This window comes from Struthio camelus, chromosome W (assembly GCF_040807025.1).
Source record: "Struthio camelus isolate bStrCam1 chromosome W, bStrCam1.hap1, whole genome shotgun sequence".
Lineage (NCBI taxonomy): Eukaryota > Metazoa > Chordata > Aves > Struthioniformes > Struthionidae > Struthio > Struthio camelus.
This window is the reverse complement of record NC_090981.1, coordinates 29604147-29617315: the sequence shown is the minus strand read 5'-3', so window position 1 is coordinate 29617315 and position 13169 is coordinate 29604147. Positions and strand designations below refer to the sequence as shown.

Genomic DNA, 13169 nt, shown 5'->3' with positions numbered 1-13169 from the left:
TTGTTAGGTCCCCAAAGCCTTTTTTTTAGAAACAAACATGATTAAAAAAAAAAAAAGGAACAAAAAGCTAACACAGAAACCACAGGGCTCCAACATCAGACCTTTAAACACTAAGGACAAAACATTGATCATCAAAAGTCATGTTGTTCCAGGTCTTGACATTGTGAAGTCTTGCAATAGATGAACGATTTTCACAGATGAGTCCTGTATGCTGCAGTGTCATGGCCACTTGTCACTCAGTTCCCAGCCATGACCACACTTGATGCTTCAAAGCTCTGTCTTGTAATCAATGCGTGATTTTAATGTCCTGAAAGTCTATTGTTCTCACTTACAAAAGACATAAGAATCAAATTAATACTTTATTATCAAACACTATATACAACAGAGGTTGCTAATAATACAGAATTTAAAGAACATAGCTTTAAGTTTTAATTGTCTTTCCTTCGCCATCCAAGAAAGTACAGTACAAAACAATATTCTAAACTAACACGAAATGTTACCTTGTCTATTAAAGGATACACAGTATCCACTAACTGACTGATCCATGTTTCCCTGCTTCACGTTGCAATGCCCTTGGCAACCAGGAGTGCAGGTCACAGGGGTGAACTACCTAGACTGAGAGAGAACGAGTCCCTCAGTCTTCACATGGGGTAGATAAAGGGGAGGGGAGCAGAAATCTGCTTACGGCTCGCACCAACATCCTTCAAAACATCCAGAAACTCGCAACTCAACACAAAACCCATCAACACTTACTTACTTGGTATGAGTGGGATTGCCTGATGCCATCAAGTATCAAACTGCTGTCTAGTAAGCTTCTCACTGCAAAACGCAGGGAATCTGCCTATTGGCTGCACCACTGTTGCTACTGCTCAACTAATTAGCACGGCTATATGATGAAGTGAAGGACTGAATTTCACCACGACTAACAATAGTGGAGAAGACTTGCTGCAGATAAACGTACATCTCAAAGTCCAACATCATTTAGACACAAAGGACTGAAAAAATAAAGTCACCATTTCTAAATGAAATTGGCTCTGTTAGTATGACTGTCTGCAATTCTTATGAATCATTTTAATATGCTTACCTATCATGCAGTATTATCTGTACTCTGCTTAATAATCCATTTGATAAGGTGCATTTTGATCCTCAAGCTCGCCTCTTCCAAAGCTCTCTTAATTCCTACCCGAAAGTAGCAGTAGTGCGTGCACCAAGCACATACACATTACTGAGAGAAGAGTAACAACTAGACTGTAACGAGACGACGACTTCCACCAGTGTTCAGATTGCCTCTCTTCGTTGCGTGTGCTTGATACTAGAGCGAATTTCCTGGATTCCTACTGTAAGTGCATGCCCTGCATTAATAAACATACTGCATGGTATCAGGCAAACCCAGATCTTAGTTTAACATGCACGCAACCTCCCTTTGCATCTTCACTTTATTTTCCCCCTTTCCTCCTTTCTTAATAATGGGCTGCTTACAACTTCAGGAAAGCTTTTCTTCATTGAAAAACAAAAAACGACAAAATGCTGTCCGTTAACGATATCACTCAATGTTGTTGTTTTTTCTTCAGAATCAATACAGAAAAACCTTGTTCTGTTTGAATGTGTTCTATATTTTTTTTTCACATTTAACGTAATCCTCACAGTTTTTGCTAGAAAAGCTTTGTTTCAGTGTTGGCCTGGTATTTCCATGACTTTGTTTTGCAGTTCAAATTTCGCAGCAGCCTCACCAAAAAAATACCCCAAGGCTTACATTTCCTGGCAAGTAACTTTTTCAAGTTCTACCTTAGCCAAGGTTCAGATTCCTTAAACAGGGTCACTCTCAATTCCATTGAACAAGACAGTCCCATATCCTAATTGCATCAAGGGTTACCACTTCTCTCACAAGTTTAAATAGGACAAGCATATATACTCACTCTCAGCATAAAGTATATCTAAATAATGTATTTTCTATTCTAGTGGATTTTTAAAAAAATATTTTGTTAAGTCTTTGGGAGCCCATCTAGTTTATCTCCTGCTGATAAACACGTTTCCTCTACTCTCCAAATTGTGCTGGAAGGGGAAAAAAGATATAAAATCAACACTTGAATTCATATTCCACACTTTTTTTTTTCTTTCCCCCATCAAACAATGCTACTAGACTGTCCTGGCTTCTTCTACTTGTGTTTTATTCCCATGACTGAGGAACTTGCAGGGGAGACAAATCAAGAGCCCACTGAAGATCCTGTGTCCCAAACAGGTTTCCTCTGGCCACTGGTGTCCTCTCTTAGCATGCATTAAAACCCAGAGCAGCATCCAAGGCTATCAGCTACTAAGTCAGCGCTGGGGAAGGTCACTTTATTCTCAAAAACGCCTCTTTGCATTTCAAGAAAAAAAAAAATTGTAGCACCATGGTGATCTGTTTTGAAATAAAATAATCTGGTGTGCACTATCCACTTAAACAGAAATAACAGAGGCACTCATACCCCCAGTGAAGTTTTCTAAATCTGACCTTGCCTGCTGTGTGCTAACATTCCTCAAAATTAACTTACTCCTCTCACCAAAGACAGCATTTCTACTGCTAAGCACAAACTTTGCTGTCAAAAATGTTTCAGGACAGTCCTGTAAGAAACATTGTCTTTTCCTTTTAGAAGCCCGTTCGTTTAGAAACTCCTAGAGGAAATGGTGTTATATTATATCTATTCTTAATATCTCCCCTCCAGTCCTGACATGGTGACACGATGCCTTGCATGATCATCTTACAGTGCTGAATGAGAAGGCATAAATATTGTATTGGAGAGTAAATCTCTCCCAGGCTTTCATCGAATTTCCTTATCCTTCACTGACTGCATCTGCCACTATTCTTCCTTGTCCACATACAGATGACACAGTGAGCTAACAGAGGTGACTTCTTAAAGGAGAATGCAGAGGAAAATAAGAATCACTAGTGTCACTATTGTAATTTGGCATTTTCATTTGGAGTCCTTTTATTTGTTTGGAGGGGTTAAGAAAGTCACAGGGTAGGGACGGGTGCTGAAACTAGTTATTCCCCTCAAATTCTTGCTCAGAGTTCAGGCTGAAAGGGGAAAAAAGGGAAAAGAAAAAATAACAACTTGACATCTGCAAAACCAATATAAAGTCCCTTTCTTGGGATGAGCAGTTAGGTGGGTCTTTGATGTTCCAAGACCCTGATATTTTCTGCGACAGGTTGCTGGAGCATACTGTGCTATAATATCAAAAGCATTGCCAGGAGGAACAATAGAGTTGCCAAAAGCCGACTGGGTATCCTCGGTGTCTGTGCCGCGTTCTCACCACGGGATGGCTCGGCTGACTCATGTACGGTATCATCTGTTCAAACAGAAAGCATACATTCCAATGAGATTTTGCATCCTTAATAAACTCTCACTGAGCCGACAACTGTAAGTAGATTTCAGTGCCTTTATGAAATAGGGCAATGAACCTTGTGCTGTCATTGACTTTCACAACCGTGTAATATCTCATTATGTAACCAACTCGGGGCCAAGTCCTGCACTTCTTACTGGCAAAGCTGCCACTGAAGACCAGAGGAGCAGAAAGTAAGTTCGATTTCGACAGACTGAGGAATGAAAGATTCCTCCTCTTGTAAAATACTGTAGCTCTAGCTTTGGATGGCTCATTAGATAGCAAAGTCAATAGCTAGAAAGCTAAATAAAAATACCTGATTTTCAAAAGGAGAAGCTGTATGTGCTCAGAATTAATTTCAAACTTAATCCCCTCACTGAGTTACAGATTTTGCCTCCCAAATTCGAAATGACAGTCCGTAAGCCTAAGCACACAGTCCACTTCCACACATACAATTTCCACTGAAGTATACTGCATTTTGGGATACCCCGGGGATATGACACTAGTCTCTCCTTCTTGAAACGCAATTTTAAAGGCTAGCCCATGACAACCTCTGATTTTATAGAATATATACACCCTCATAGGTAACAGCTTACTTTTTAGGTTCCACAAAAACAAATTTACATATGTGCTGCTAAAACTAATGAAAAAAGAACCAGCTCTGTTGGAAAAACATGCTTACATGTTAGTGGCAGAAGCGAATACAGTAGAAAATATTCCACTAAATTTCTGATACTGAATAAAGCTCTGTTCAGTTTTCTAAATTAAAAAAAAAAAAGCTACGGCTCCAGTGCTGTTTCGTTTCATAAAAAAATATAGGTAAGTCAAACGCAACACCAGTGTTGTTAAAGATATAGTATTTTTCTTTACAAAATCCTCCATATCTGCAGTTATCCAATTCGGCTATTTGAACTGTTATCTGTCTGAAGCCTGCCATAAGAAGTCAGCTCGGGGTTTGAATTTTCTTCATACTAAACGAATGAAATCAGCTACACCTTTTTAGGGAGCGTGAAGTGGCCTCAAAACGTACTCCTAAGTCACTTTAGAGTGTCTAAATTTTCAGGAAAATTAACATAATCTCACTACTTAGTATAATAAGCTTCTCCATTTTATGAGAGGGGTCTGCATACCTACGATACATCTGCCTCGTAGTTCCCATCTTAACAAAATTACGTTACCAGGATTACACCGGGTGAGAGCTGTGCAACTGCAATTAAAGGCACTAAGAGAAGCAGGAGTCACAGGACGAAGGACGCCACACAGCTTGTAACGCAACCTTTTAAGTTACTTAGCTCTGCTTCGAAACAAGCCCCCCCCACCCCAAACGCCTCTGACACCTAGCAGGTAGAGCACTCAGGATAATTCTGGTTAATAGGCTCTTCAGCATCAGTCTGGCATCACTGGAGAGCGCACAGTGAAGTGGATTAGCAATCTACCACATGTTTGGCAGCATTAACTGATGCCTCAGTCCTATCAGACTTATCAACCGTGTCTTCAGCGTCGTTCGAGGGAGACGCATGAAGAGCAAGCAATGATCAGTTGCAAATATTTGTACATTCGTAAGAAAGAGACAAAAGTATTCACCGGATCAAAGTCCCGCTAAAATCAGTGGGAAAGACTGACCAGAATCCCTTCAGCTACAGCTCCTTCCAGCGCAGAGCAGGGAGGATCTCCCAGAGACTTAGGCCCTGAATGAGGCCACAGTATCCTTTCCCACCAGAACGATTCCAAAGGGTCTGAACAATTTCAGTAAATGCTAGGTATTTAAACCTGTGCTAGTTCCAAGTGTTTGGTGAGAACCAAAAGCTGTTTCACGTTTCACTTGCTAGTTACACGTTTGTACTTTGGTGGCACCACAATCAGAATACAATGCTTTGCAAGAGCAACTTCCCAATTTAAGCATAACCTAGGAAGTTCCAGCAGAAAAAATATCACTATTTAACTCTCAGTCCTACCTTCTTCCATATATTCAGTCAGGTGTGCTCAGACTGGAAACATTTACTCACTACTGATGAACCAAAACTAAAAGGGGGGAATGATGAGTTATCTTCCACCTCTTGTATCATCAATGGCATTGCAAATAACTTTGAATTAGTGGTCTCTCTCTAATTTGCAACATCGAATGACAACAGTTTTGTCCCGATTACATGTATGAGGCAGCATTGAGACATAGTGGGTCAGAAATGCTATAGAGCAGTGATAAGTTCTACTCGTCTTCAAATACTGGCTACTGCTAAAAAATTGAGCCAAAAAAAGCCCTAAATTAAAAGGACGACTTCTTAAATAAAAAATATGGAGCTCTTCTACAGTGCCATTTTTATAAAGCCATTCTTCACAGCAGAATTCATTTTCATGTAACATTAAGGGATTCTTTTCAAGGAGTCATCTGGGTTTTCTGTCGAGGCAGTCCCAAGGTCTCTTTGCACTTGTATATTAGAGCACACTTTTCATGTGTAGTTCTCAAAAACACTTTACAAATATGATTTTCCTTGGAGGTGCACAGTTATAACACTGCACAACCTTAAATACTTAGGGGGAAGGTTTTAGCTTGTTTTAATAGAGAAGGCAAGTGATGAGGAGGACAAAATTCACTAGTAAAATCTGGAAGGTCACTACTAAAGAGAGGGAATGCTAGCAGTAATTAGAAAAAATTATTTTGACAGCCGTGAATTTTCCAGATCACATAGCTTTACATCATATGCTTCAAGTATAATTTTTCCCGATATGCACAGCTACAATTTTTAGTTTAGGGACTTTTTATTATTAAATAGGGAGAGAAGGGGAGGACAGGAAAAAGGTTGATTACTTTCACGACTTCTGAAATAAGAGTGATTTCTACAGATCAGCTTCCCACAATTTCCTAAACAAAAACAGTGAAATTACAAAGGTTCTAAAATCACGCAACAAGTGATTTTTTAGAGGAATGGTTATAGCGAGTGATCTGCAGAACATCACTCCTCCTGCCTCCCAATTCTTCTGTCTGCTGTAAGGGAAGGTAGTGGCAGGCTAGGTGAGAGGGCACACACAGAAGACGCATGCCAGAGACAGGTAAATTAGTACACAGCACAGATCACATGCAACAAGATTCACGGAGGCAGCTGGAAGTCTAACAGCCTAATAACAGGTAAGTGTGACAGCAGTTGGCAGGCCTGGGAATGACTGATTATCTGACGGTGACTGGTTCAAATAACAACGCAAATACACACTCATCTCAAGAAACTGGAACTTTTGGGTATCTTATTAAGGGTATTATTTCCCCTGCTAACACACACACTGCTTCATCTCAGTTTGCGGCAAGTTCTTTGTATGATTTTAGTTCCCTTTTTCGCCTGATGCTTTCTAATGATAAGCTTTTGCGACAGTGCTAGCTAGGTATTATCATTCAATTAGGAAGTGATCAGCACTGTCGAAAAAAATCGCTCAGTAAGTTCACTGAAATCGTGCCTTTATTACTCAGATGAGGATCTTACTTGCAAACCAATAAACAGGAGGGATACATAGTATTTAGCCCATATCCACCAAACCACAGAACGTAAAAGAGCACATGGAGTGTCTAGGTTCATAGGGTATCTAGAGATATGGAATGATTGTCCTAAATTCCCGCTCTAGAAGGACAACAGTATTAATAGAAGCATAAATACATCTCCACGATAAACATGCTCTGCTTGCACTTAGATTTGCTTAGAGAATATCCTAGATTCTCAAAATCAAAATATTTAGGAGAGTTTTGAAAATCCTCTTCGAGAAAAATAATGAAATCTGCTGTATATTCCTAGGTAAATCATTCAAACTAGGTAGGTTGCTAAAGTCTTATTTATATTCCTGCCTAAATAATGATTTTTATTTAAAGGATCAGCAAGTATAATCCAGGGTAGCAAAGCGTAAGAAGAAATAATATGTTGCTTCACACCAAAGGGAAAGTCCCCTTTCAAATAACCAAAAAGAGATTTTGGTAATCTGTTCTTCAGGGTATGTACTAACTGGTACTTACGTGTAAATGTTTTCTGGTATAATTTTTTTTATTTAACTGCGTATTTTAATTTTTGAGGCTTGAATACAAACACTGTGTGAGCAGTGTGCAGGTATATATAAAACAAACACATAAATATTACTATTGCAAATACTTTTCCTATCTAATTTTAATGCCATGAGCCATCCCATCGAAGTTAGTGGGATTACTTGCACCCCTAGAATTAAACATGCTCCTACCTGTCACAGAAGTGAATCATACAAACATATAGAGGCACTCTCCACGCAGAGGAGCACAGCTTTGTAGGGGAAGTTAACCTAACCTTGCCCAGGGCAGGTGAGGCTTTTCTGTTTTGTGTATGTGTGTGTTGGTTTATTTATTTATTTTTTTTAAGAAGGGGGGAGAGGGGGGAGAGAACAATCCCAAAACGTTAGCATAAGTTTGCTCCAGTAAAATCTGAACGGGAATTTTTATATATGTGCTTGTGTGTATGCGTGTGTAAAAGTAAAATATAATACTTTGCGCCTAACCAAACATACATGAAAATGTATATATTTTTAAAGGACTAACCTTCTTACTTAAACAGTAACTCTATCAGTTGCATGCCTGTCATGCACTAGCGTTAAACAAGCAGTGGTCCCGTTGTTTTTGAAAGCCTTCTGAAACCCCATGACAAACAAAGTATACGCATTGTCTTGATGTCTAAAACTTTGGGCCCTGTTAGTAAATCGAGCGCTTTGCCAACATGCTGGGTGTTTGGCATGGAAGGGCCAGTGACTTCAGGAGACTGGCGGAAATTTTACACCGGCACACACCATCTTTTATTAAACCACGTCACCCAAAAGACAAACAGAGCAACGTTTTTCCTCCCCTGCATTAAACAAGGATACAGGAAGTATACCCTAAGCGATATTAGCACTGCTAGAAACGAGCAAAAGCAGAGCAATTCTACCATGCAAAGCATGCAGAGAGAGGAGGAAAGAAAGTACGGAAGCACCAGAGGGATAGACGCATTGGTTAAAAGAGATTCTCTAAGCATACTAACCTGCTGGTTCTAATGAATTTTCTACTTTGTCGTTAACATCGAAAACACGATCATGAACACCTATAGTTTTCATACAGCTGTCTATAACAAAAATAGAGATAACAGCCAAATATGTTAGTGAGACACCCTTAAACTCCCCACTTTCCTTTTTTTCTCTCTATCTTTTTTTCTCTCTATTTATTATATAAAAATAAGTATATTTATATTTTAAAGTCTGTGGCACTTGTCCAAATGCCAGTAGTCTTCCATTTGTACAACATTTTAAGAAACAACAAGTTAGCAATTGCTATGTAATTAAAACAAAGCTTTATGAAGAATGATAAGAAAATATGATGAAAATCATAACACAAATGTTGCTGTACCGAACAGATACACAAGATTTAACAGTAAAAAAAAAGTGTCATCGCTCTTTACCAGACCACACAGTAAAGCATGCGCTACAAAGCCACCCTCAAAAGCTTAAAGTAAAGAACTTACTTGCCGGTCGCACAAAGACCTTAAGCTTTAGACAGGATCTCCTTCCATTATCTGGGATCGCAGAAGCTGTAAAGGGGGAAGAACGAAAGAGAAGAGGAAGAGACAAAAAATGCATATTAGCCTTTGTCCTGTAAGAAAACATCCTTTATTTTCCCTTCATCTGAAGGGATAAACACATTTCAGTCTCCGTATGTATGGACTTCAAGTACGCAAAGCAGCTTGATCACGCACAAGTGGGGAAAGAACTGCAGATCCGATTTTACTCTAATCCCTTTCTTGATTATTTTACAAGAGACAAGTGAAGCATGTGATATTCTCAAAAGTTTCATTATCTCCCTTCACCCTTCCACACCTTTTTCTCATGAGGTTGTTTAATATGGTTTCTGCTGTAATGCAGGTGTTTACTCTGAAAAATTACATTTTAGAATAATTAGAGTTACTTGCAGAGAAGCTAGTCTTGAAATGCTAGGCCGTTGGTGTTAGCAACCAAAAAAAGAGATGTAAAAAAACCCACACAACATGACAGTGACTGCTAAAAATTTATGCATCTACTTCCAAGAAAGCAGAAACACATAGTGAAATCCTACCGAAAAAATCAGCACCCGTATTCCCTAGTCCATCTGCTTTTACTGCAGAAACACTTATCTCGCTTCAGTAAAAACAGGATTCCCTACGTTACCTAGCTAACAGACTAAACCCGGCTCATTCCTTCTGTCTGCCCTCCCGCGGCATTGGCCACTCAACGCCTTTCATTATAAGGGTACTTACTGTCCAAGAAGAAAACAAGGAAGGGGAAACAACATGTCTAGCGCTGTACAAAAGAGAATACATAGATGACTATGGTCGGCATTTACTTATTTCCCCAGGACCAAGCGCTGCCATGAACATTTCCTTACTTTTAGCAACTGCTCTTGCCTCGAAACGCGTGACTACAGTGAAATACACCTGCCTGCCACCACAGACTGCATCCCTGAGGGTATTTTCTGCTAATGTGAAGTCACCTTGGCAGCTTTCATCAATGTTTGCAATTTTTAATTTGTACATTGGTCCAATGCTAAACACGCACGCTGGCTACTGAGGCACTCGATTTGGGCATACAAATTTTCCCTTGTGAAAGATCATCTATATATATGCTTTTTTTTTTTTTTTTTTTTTTTTGCCCTTGCAAAAAATCTCAGAGGCTATGGCTGAAAATATTGCCTGAAGCACTGCAAAGTCATTTTATTTCATTGCACGGCCTACTCCATCATTCAAAAAGCTACATACTAAGACAGAGCAAGAGATGCTTTTTCTTGAAAACGACAACTCCTGCAAGCTGCCTGAATTTACAGAAAGATGACTGGGCTGGCAGGGAGTTTGTTTTGTTTATCATCCGTTTTTATTAATTCTGTCCTGGTTTGTGACAATTAACAAAAATGATTTATGTACGGACATACGAACCCGCACTTCCTGTCTGCGTGCTAAGCTCACACTTGAGGGGCTCCTCAGCTAACTCGACATGAATTCCCTCCGTTCTCGGATGATGCATTTCCACGGCAAGCATCAGCTTTTTCCTAGGAAGGACTCGCAATTTCAGTACACAGGCGAAAAAAGGAACAAAGTCAGAGTCGAATAGAGCTAATGCTGTGCTTCTGCACCTGTTGGGAAGTACTTGAAAGGTTGTTTCCTTCTTTTGATTAAAAGATAAAAGTGTGCAGAAATGATGCTCCCCCCTTCACAACGACAAGCAGTTTAGAAGTGCTAACAGCTGCCTTTGCTGTAGGCTCTTACTAAATCAAAATCAGAAAAACTCCCTCTACTGACATTTACAGCAACTGGTATGTTATTTAGGGCACAATATTTGCACTCCGTGGTTACGTTCAGGAAATTGTGTCCTTTCTGTGGTCCTGACTGCATACACTCAACGGGCGAACCGCTTAGCCCAGACTAAAAGCAGGCACTTGTGGACTGCTTGCAAGTTGAGAATTCTACACTATTACCACATTATTAATATAAAGGTGGAAATAACATTTCCGACACCAGCCAAAATAGAGACCGTACAGTAATTTCATCACTAAGAGATTTTTCCTGCTCAGAAATTCTTTTAGAAGTGCATCAAGATACACATTTATTCAGAGGCAAGATTTAGCTTTGATGATCACATGCTGCTGTTTACACCCATAAAACGAGTGTATTTGGGCTCACTGCTATTTATCAGAACACTTTGTTAGTCAATGCCAGCTCCATGATATTGGATCGGATCGGATAATGTTTTGGGGGGAAAAACAGAAAATGAATGCTCTCCATATATACAGTTTATATGAATATACAAACAACAACTTGTAATTCACTATGTTTTTTGGGAGAAAAATATTAAAAATCTGCTCCCTGTTTAAAGCTCCTTTTTCTATCAGCCCTTACATACAAGGCTCTGCATCTTGTATGTTGTATTGTGAGCTGAAGACAACCTAACAGTTGCATTTAATTCATCATCCTAGCAACTGATACAATTTTAGTGGTAAGTATGAAAAAGTGCTTTTTTCTTTTCCAAGGAAATTACGCACTCTCATGCTTGCAGTAAAATTAGGAGGATTCCTCTTTCACTGCAGTGTTTTACTCCTTCAGGAAGGAATAATAATAAAGTGAGTTACTGTTCTGCTTTCGCATCTGGTCAGCCACCAAGGAGGAGGTGATGAAGGGAAACACTGCAAGCTCTCTGGCCTTCCCGAGAAATTAAGAACTGTTTGCCAAGCTGGGTGACTGCAATCCATTTTTATTTCTTCCCTCCTTCTCCTCCCTCCCTCCTCCTTTTCCTTTTCATCTTAAACAAAAAACCAAAAAAACCCACTGACCAGTTATAGCGTTCACTTTAAGTCTAGATGCATCACCCAAAGGGCAGAGTCAGGATGGCTCGTATCATCCGTCCTCCTCACGCAGACATTGCAGCAAGTTTGTCAGTACTGTTCTGTTGTCTTCCCTCTCCTCTTTATTCTGCAATGTGTTCATCATCGTTCTGTGAAAACCCTGACTTTCGGATTAAGGTGTCCAGGATAAGATAGCAAGGACTGGAAAATTTTTTCCTCCCCTCTTTCATTGACAACCCCAAGATCTTTTTTCTCTAAATGCTCAACACTAGGAACATCAGACTTGCTCCTGGCTAGGCAAAGCCAACATTGCTCCTTATATCTGTTTTTTTGGTAAGTCAATGCCTTGAAGCTTGCACTCAGGCTGAAGGCTGAAATCCTATTCTTCTACAGGAAAGCAGCCTTAATGACAACCTTTTGTTACAGAGCACACAACTCTGCATCAGGGTGACCTAAAAGAGGGAGTTTTGAGTAACAGCTACAGAGAAACACTAAGTGACCAAAAACAACACAGAGGAAAGGATAAGCTGCACATATTACTGGCAATAAATGCTAAAAATGTTTTTTTCTGGAGGAAAAAAAAAAAAATGTGTCAGCCAGGACCCATCAGAAGCAGAGGTTCGCATGACAAATTCTGGGATCAGTTTGGTTTTTGGAACCAAAAATCTCCTATCAAATTGATAGTGTCTGAAAAAAATCAAATCTTGACTTCTACACTTAAAGGGTAGGAAAGAGCAAAGCGGTAACAGAAAGATCAGCGGTTTTAAGCTCTTTCACTTTCCAAGAAAGGCGGATTTTCAATGCAGCAGACTCTGACAAACTCCCTGAGACTCTGCTCCGTGCTTGTAAGACAGCAAAGTTTCTGAACTCTGGAAAGGAGAAAGAGAAACGGTTTCGACCAGCTGCAATCTGTTAAAGTCCCTTCACAACTAAACTATTGCTCTTGTTGCTATATTCTACTGAAATTAGCTCTTCTATAAGAAGAGATGTCCTTTCTGGGCAGTACAAAGAGAAACTTCATTCTCCTGTCTGCACAAAACTGAGTTAGCCTCTACATAGCTTTTTTATTTGCCTCTTTTAAAGGTGATATTAGCTATAAAATAGGAGCCCGTTCTGAGAGCAGGAAGCCTCGGATGCTAATGAAACCCTGTCCCGAGCAACATTTTCCTTTTCAAAAGGAAAAATTCCCAGGGAAAAAAAGGGTGATGGAAACCTTGTTGCACAACAAAAAGAACCCTTTGAAAAAAGATCCCGTATAAGGAACAAAAGAGGTTATACCCTCTTTTTTCCATGAATGATAAGAGAGCAGAAAAGAATCAGTCAGTAAGACTCACAATGAAAAACAGAAGGGGAACTTTATAATGTTGCCCATTCCTATGATTTTATTACAGTTCTGATGATATTCCCCCACTGCCCCCCTGTGCTTCCCCCGCCCCAATGAGCAACCTCATGAGAATCTCCTGGGTCTATATGG

General features: G+C 39.7%; 1 protein-coding gene across 3 annotated transcripts in view; it reads right to left on the bottom strand.

Annotated features, from left to right (window-relative positions):
* Positions 1–340: 340 nt before the first annotated feature.
* Positions 341–13169, bottom strand: part of LOC104140173 (ephrin-A5) — a 212363-nt gene continuing 199534 nt past the window's right edge. For 2 of the 3 annotated variants that reach the window (XM_068925440.1, XM_068925441.1), the window contains 3 exons: positions 8853–8918; positions 8376–8456; positions 341–3327 (listed from right to left, as the gene is read on the bottom strand). In XM_068925440.1, the coding sequence (XP_068781541.1) occupies positions 3206–3327; positions 8376–8456; positions 8853–8918 (269 nt within the window). In that variant the 3' untranslated portion in view covers positions 341–3205. The remainder of the gene's footprint in view (positions 3328–8375; positions 8457–8852; positions 8919–13169) is intronic. The other variant, XM_068925442.1, reaches the window with a different exon arrangement.